At 36.1% G+C, this 7,922-nt stretch overlaps 1 protein-coding gene across 2 annotated transcripts in view; it reads left to right on the plus strand.

Annotated features, from left to right (window-relative positions):
• Positions 1–7,922, plus strand: part of DNAH7 (dynein axonemal heavy chain 7) — a 279,079-nt gene that overhangs the window by 47,064 nt on the left and 224,093 nt on the right. For both annotated transcript variants that reach the window (XM_073880956.1, XM_025894388.2), the window contains exons 11-13: positions 1,608–1,791; positions 2,404–2,583; positions 6,920–7,192. In XM_073880956.1, coding sequence (XP_073737057.1) covers positions 1,608–1,791; positions 2,404–2,583; positions 6,920–7,192 — 637 coding nt within the window. The remainder of the gene's footprint in view (positions 1–1,607; positions 1,792–2,403; positions 2,584–6,919; positions 7,193–7,922) is intronic.

Genomic DNA, 7,922 nt, shown 5'->3' on the forward strand with positions numbered 1-7,922 from the left:
CTCTTTCTTCTGAATACCTCCGACTCTTTATTCTCTTATAATTTCTTCCTTTTAGAATATGTATTTATGTGTTTGTCTTTTCCTCCCTCCATCAGCCTTAATAAGCACTTTGAAAACTGAGTAATATTTTGTACTAAGTGTTTTGTATATAATAGGGAGGCCTGTAAATATCTTTGGGACAATGAATAATTTTTAAAACATATTTTCTTTACTTGTCCTTTTTCCAGTTCTATAGCCCCAAACTTATTCCATCTCTTGTCTGAACAACTGGAAGTTTCTCAGTCCCCTTTCTTAATCTAGCATTGCTGTTCTCTACTTAGTATTTGTTACTTGTCCTCTTTATCTGTTACTTCAACAATGACATCTTACTGCAGAAAGATCTGCCATGGCTTCATTTGAGAGAGTGAGGCCATCCCAACTTACTGTGTTTTGCTCCCAAGTTCTGCAAAAGTCCTCACAGACTTTCTCCCACTTATTTCTTCCTATTTTCTAGGAAGAAATCTCTCTATTATCTCTATTCTAGACGATGAAATGATTAGATAAATTAACCCCACTTACCCACCTATATTTTCTTATTATCCTACTTCTACTTCAGATCCTTTCCTCACGGTCCTTCTCATTTCATTTCCATCCTTCAATGAAATTGTCATCTTCATTATAAAACCCTTCTCTGTTACTTAAATGGAAAATTATATCACAATCCTTTGAGTTTAAGACTGTTTTTCTGCTGTGACACATTGTCTTTGTTATTATAAGAGATAAGGGGTGATGTCATATCTTTTTATATCTCCCATGACACTGTTCCTAGCACATAGACACTAAACACATATTTGTTAAATGAATACATATATTTAAAATTTAGATCTTTCTTGAAGCGTTCAGACAACTCCTGAAAGTATGTGGACTCTGTTTTTTAAAGAATACATTATCTCTTATGAAGGAGGTATCAGTATTCCTTAGTTTTGTGGTGTTAGTGGTTTTATAAACTGAAAACTTGACTTATTATGTATCTATATGTGAATTTACTGTTTTCCTTTTATTATAAGGATACATACACATTTGAAACTTTGTTTTAAATCAGTCATTATTTCAGGATTTCACATTAAGGGAAATAAAATAATACACTTGATTTTATTGATTTATCTTGCTTTCAAGTCATTGTGAAACAGAATAGCTTAAAGTATCAAGTGGGTTGAACCAAGTAAGTTCTCTCTTGGTTTAATCAGCTATTTACATTTTAGCTTTAAACTAACAAATCCATTTCCTAAAGGACATTTTGGAGACTGGTGAGTAGTATTTTGTAATATCCAATAAATTTTTATTCAAAAAGTACAGGAAGCATAGTTTCAGGAGTTAGATTTATGTTTGTTTTCTTTTCCTCACAGCATCACATTGTTGAGTCATCTTCTATTGGCCGTGATTAAAATTGCTTTTCCTAGAAAAAGTGAAATATGCTAGTGTTTACAGTTCAGAGGGTGGATAATGTCAGTTAGCCATAGAGCTTTCAATGAAGACCTTTGGATGTCCAGAAGTTACTGTTAATGCTTAATGTAAAAGGAGTGATTCACTGGAAGTATTAACTTTTAAAAGTCTTTTGTGCTTTTAAGGTGGTTTCCAGAAGTGCAGAATATTTATTACCAAGGTAATAAAAAAAAGCAATTGCCAACTGGTGACAGTAGTGCCAAACTGGAATCTTTTTTCAACTGTGCCACTACGCTTATGACTTTACAGCTGCAAGAACTCACTTTGGTCTCCATGCAGGATTTCACAGACTTAATAGCACAACCACCAGTAAGTATGGTGCCGTTACACCAATATTCATCTACTTAATTTATTTTCAAGAGGAAAAAGATAAAAAAAAAAAAAACTTTTAGCAGTGGAAGAGAAGGAAGTATATCTTTAGATCACTTACTTATTTAAAAACACTTAGTATCAACCTGAATATTCAAGATATATGAGTATCATCACATTGGTGAGGATTAGTGAAGAGAAGTCAAAACTCTTCTCATTGGGCAATTTGGGTCATGATGGCTGGGGAAGGTTTCTGTAAGGAACTCGTGTCTTTCCAGAAGAAGGTCCTGTTAGAGTGTGAGCTGGGACTGGGAATGTGAATACTTTCTTGGGCTCTTGCTTGCATGACTCCAGAGCCCCACTGCTGTGCACATCCTCCTTTTTCTGGAACCTAGACCCTCTGGTTGATCTGTAGGCCTGGTGGATACTAGATACCAACACATCTAACTGGGAATTGTTCTTGCTCTTTTTAGTAGAGCTCCTCATTGGCTTAACTGTCTAGGGCATAAAAGGAAAGGTGAGTTCCCATGAGTTCTAATTGGGACCACTGCACTGCTTAGTCTCTCCCAATTCATATATATATTCACATACATGTGTACATTTTTTTTGCAGGATTCTGTTAGAGCTTTCGAACATCCAGGTTTTATCATGAGGCTGATTCTTGAAAATGATACCATTAAGTTTGAACCTGAGTTCAGTGACTATATAGACATCCTTCTAAATGTTTATGATATCATGATTAAGGCTGTCAGTTTTGTGCCCAGGGTTGAGACAAAATTGTATTCCAAGTGGGTAAGTAACAAGGGTATTTTGATTGCTTGCATTTTCATGATGATATTCATTTCAAACAAATTCTAAAAGGTGTAGACCTGTATCCTCTGCTTTGCAGAATATAAATGGCCTGGTAACATTAGCTTCTAAGAAACTTTTAATTAAAAAAAATACTATTTTCCCATTACAGTATACCTAGTTTCTTAGGCTAGTCTTCCACTGGACTGAAATTTTTCTTAAGGGAAGGAATTAAAGTTGTGGTCAGGTTTAAGGCAGTCAATGAGTGTTTGCTGTAGCACTCACACCATGTTGTAGACCTCCCTTATACTGCTCTAACTCTCTCAAACTGTCCTCCCGTTGATTACTCTCCTCATATGCCTTCTTCCATAAGCAGTAGTGTCTTTGTACTCTCATATCACAGATTCTACTTCCCTTCTCTTTCCGGCCATTAATTTAGCAAAGCTATGCTTTGCTATTTCAACAGCAGTTACTGTAGTCTAGTATACAAATTGAGCATGTCTGATAATTCCTTAACTTAAACGGTTTTCAAGCTTTGTAAGTCAAACCAGTAGCTTTCTTATTTCCTTTTTATTTTATTTTTTAAAAATATTATTTTAAAGAGAGCATGTGTGCGCATGAGCTGGGGATGAGCAAAGGGGGAGGGAGAAGAAGAGAGAATCTGAAGCAGAGTCTGTCTTGAACACAGAGCCCAAAATTGGGCTTGATCTCACGAACACAAGATCGTAACCTGAGCTGAAACCAAGAGTTGGCCACTTAACTGACTGTGCCACCCAGACAACCCATCTTTTTTATTTTTAAAATAGTTCACAAATATTTCATGTACAGGAAAGCATCCAGACTAGTATGTAGTTTTAAGTGGTAATAAAGTTACCCCGGGGACTTAGAATCTAACTAGAGAAATAGAATATTACTGATACCCTTAAGCTCTTCCTGCTCCCTACTGCCCTTCCCTGTTCACATTCCTCTCCTACCTTCTAGCAAAAGAATCACGATCTTGAATTTTGTAGTTATTAATCTGAAATTTTTTAGATACACTTACTACCTGTCTGCATATTCCTAAACAATTTCCATTTAGGTTTTCCATGTCTTTGTATATATGTGGAGTCATCTTATAATCAGTGACCTGTTTTATTCAACATTGTGATTGTGAAATGATCCATTGTGAGGATATTATCTTCATCATAGAGCTTCTAATTTTTTTTATTTTTATTTCCTAGGAATTCCATTAAATTCTTTGTCAAATAGGACTTGTCATTTTTGATCGTCTCGTATCTAGTTATATATTCATTACTCTTTTACTTCTCCATTTGCTGATCTGACTCTTGCTCATGGTGGTTTATTTCTGTGGGTGTTTTTCCTTGATTATTATGGGCTTACACATGTTAAGAACTTCATGCAAGGAAGTCCTTAAGGCCTTAATTTAAGTTGGTTCCTCCAGAATTTGCATATTCTCCTGACAGTTACTCTGGAGGCCTCTCCAGACCAAGGACCATTTTTTAATAAACTTCTTGCTGAGGATTTTGTGGACAGCACTGACAGTGCGAATGCTTACCCAAATCTGCATGAGGGCAAGCTGGTGGCCACAAATTCTTAAGGTGACTGTCTTTTTTCTCCTCCACTGAAAAACAAGGTCAAAACAGGATATTTCCCTTACTTTTGCTCCCTCATTCAGAGGTACTGTCACCTTTCAGCATTCTGAAATTTTGTGTCACCTTTCAGTCTTCTTGGCTTTCTGTGGGTGTAGCCATTAGGACTTCCCTCCCTGCTCAGGCTTGAAGCTTTGTTTCCTAACTGCCATTCTGCCATCCCACACCCCTCCCCTGCACAGAGGCCCACCTTGCGAGAGACTCATTAAAGCAAAGCTTAGGCCACCAGGAATCAACAGTCTCTAGGGCAGTTGCTCACTTCTGCACATAATTACCTCTCAACTCATGTGTCCCCTCATGTTTGGCCCCTAGACTTTCCCTATTATTTTGCTTCCTTAGCTATGTATTATAAAAGTTATATTTGGCATTTTTTCCCAGCATACTTATGTGTTTTGAACTAAATAGTTATTTTCAGGTTATGTATTCCTCATGTTGCCATAAATAGAAGTCTCTGGAGAAATGTGGTTTACTTTGGCCTTTGTTTAATTTCAGTTCAGCTATTGCGTCTTTCTCCAGGCATACCCTGCCTTTTTTTCCAAGAATGATCTGCATGAGCTTATGAAACAGACAAATAGAACAAGTTAATAAGAGTTACCAGGCATGCTCTGAGTGGAGAAAAGTATTACCGTCATTTGAATGAATACAGTTACTTTGATTTGATGGTTATAAAATATGGCTCTAAGTTTCCTGGTTTCTAAAGTGAAGAGGAATATATGACAAGTTTTAACTGGGATTAAGCAGTTAATTTAAACTCCTCAGGTCTTCTTCCTGGTATCAGATTTTGAGAGAGAAGTCTTACATGGGGCATTATACATGGGGTAATAGTTCTGAAATCCTACATGTCAGCATTACCTAGTGACACTTTAAAAATACAAATCCACCACCACCACCTCTTGCCCCTAGAGATGTGGATTCACAATGATAGTTGGTTCTTAGAAATAGGTTGCCAGAATCATCTAGGGATATTTTGCTGTAATCAGTTAGGTTTGGAAAGAAGTGATATAAAAGGTACTTCGAGTAAGATGAATGAACGTGATTTCAGTGACCTTTGACAGCAACTGTAGAAGTGGAGTTCGTAGAGCAGTTCTTATCACAATCTTTGATAGAAACTGAAAGTGAAATTAAAATACATTTTTTTTCCCCATGGAAGACAAACCTGCAAGGGGCTAAGATGCTGTGAGTCCAAGCATATTACCATCTCATGATCTATTTTGATAGACTTTTGAATACTTGAGCTGTCTCATTCAAAATATCATTTCCCTTAACTCTTAATAGGAACTGATTAGAATTCACATCAAAAGCATACTTTCTAATATAGTTCTGATGTACTGGTATCCAGTTATGTTTAGAAAGATAGACCTATAGGCTGTAGACATTAGGCAGGCTGTTAATACGCTTAAGAAACTTTGTATATTGAATATTAATGAGCTTTGCTTTAGATCCAATAATTACATTGCATACAGTACATCATAGAGATTGCTTTATCTCAAAGTCCCCCTGCCCCCAGAAAAGATGGCACCAGGCATCTTCTGAGCCCAGGGATTAGGTAGTAGTGGTGTTGGTGGGATTCTCTAAAGTTCTCAAGAAGCGTCTAGTTCTAAGCTTTATGATTTCCTAAAATCCCCCTAGGGGGCATAGCGGGCAAATGTACCCTGGATACCTGAATAAATTATAGTTCTCTAAGGAATACTTTGATATTATCTAGTGAATGCTGTAGAATATCCACCACGGATCATATTTTTGTTTGTTAGAGTGAAAAATCCCTTCTTCTGAATGAAAGGTAGAGCATGTATATGTTTAAGTGTAACTTGATTCAAGATAATAAACCATCTAGGCACATTTATTTGCCCTCTTATTTGAAAAGAGGAAACAAGCTTTTGAGATCTGTTTGCTTATTAAAAATTGTTATCCATTCTAATGGTGTTAGCAGAATGCACATTTTGTAACCAGGGATTTTAGTCTGCTCAAGTTGCTGTTCACAGAATCAAAGATCAAAGGTCAGTGAATGAGTAAACAATCTTTCTTTGTTCTAGACAGATTACTCCTCAAGGTGAAAAAGTACTGCAGTTGAAGAATATGATGATATGACATTGAGCTGGCTTTTTAAAAATAAAGTACAATGCAAGCACTACCTTATAAAGCTAGCATATACAATTGCACAAATAAAATGTGGATTTTGGTGTTTTTATATTCTCTTATTTTGTGTGTATTTTCAAGTGACAGTTCTTTCATCCATACAGAAAAACAAAACACAGCTAGGTAGCCTTGAAGGAAAAAAAGTTACATGAAACTTAGATATTCAATATACTGCCATTAGACTGAATATCTTTCTATAGAGATTAGAAAATCACAAAGAGGGGCACCTGAGTGACTCAGTCAGTTAAGCATCTGCCTTCAGCTCAGGTCATGATCCCAGGATCATCCTGGGATTGAGCCCTGCCTCAGGCTCCCTGCTCAGTGGGGAGTCTGCTTCTTCCTCTCCCTCTGCCTGCTCCCCCTGCTTGTGCTCTCTCTCTGACAAATAAATAAATAAAATCTTTTAAAAAAAATCAAAAAGACCTTGTGAATATACATATACATATATATATATATATATATATATATAGTAAGATTGGCATTTTTACAAAGATAAATGATATGGCTACCTTAATTTATTTTTTAAAATGAACATTCTTTTTCCCTTTGCTTAGGAAAGTAAGTCTAAACCAACAACCTTGAAGCCGGTAATTCTGAGTGAAATTGTCGAAGCCCACAAAGAAAAGGTGAAGGAAGTAATAATGAGAGAGAGCGTGGCCCCTACCGAACACCTCAAACTCTATGACAAGTATGACTTTCTGATCACCAGAAAAGCTGAGCAAGATGTTGATGCTTTCCTGGAAGAAAATCATAGCTATGAGAAAATAATACAAGAAATTCGCAAATACCAAAAACTAATAGAGGAGATACAATACACATCTAGAAAGGTAAACGATCCGTTTTGTACTACTGTTCTTTGTAACTAATGATCTTTTCCCAGTTTTATTAGGATGTGTTTTTAGACCATACAGTGAAAGAATCAGACCGTTACTATCAACAGGGAAAGTATTTGTTGCCTTTCCATGAGCCAAGCATTGTGGGAAGCCCAGGATATATGGAAGTAGACAAAACAGGTTCTTGTCCTCATAGAGCTGAAAGTCTAGTACTTCAAGCCCGACTTGTAAGTACTTTATATAATTTGACCCCTCAAAAATTCCAAGAACTTAATTTTTTTTTGCTTTAGTGTTTATAAGTCCTTCAGAAAATATGGTAATTACACCAAAATGTGATTACTTCTGTTCCGGAGGAGACTGGTGATTTAAGATTTTTGTTTACCCTTTTTTACAGTTTCCAAAATTTCCACCCTAAACATGCATTACTGTTTTGGACAGAACAGATATAACACTTAAATCCCCCACTCTTGATTTAGCAATAACTCGATTCTCCAAAGTTCTTATGTCCATTTTTAAATTTTATTTTAATATTTTTTTATTTTTATTTTTTTATCTTATGTCCATTGTTGTCGTGAAATACAATTGGCTTCCAAGATAAACTCTTGAAGGTGATTTACCCAGAAGATGGTTGGAAAATACAAATGAGCGTTTAGAAAATCCTTCCTGCATCATATTAAACACACACACACACACACACACACACACACACACACACACACACACA

The sequence above is a fragment of the Callorhinus ursinus genome, unplaced genomic scaffold, assembly GCF_003265705.2.
Source record: "Callorhinus ursinus isolate GAN/ISIS: 27379988/994484 unplaced genomic scaffold, GSC_fseal_2.0 scaffold2, whole genome shotgun sequence".
NCBI lineage: Eukaryota > Metazoa > Chordata > Mammalia > Carnivora > Otariidae > Callorhinus > Callorhinus ursinus.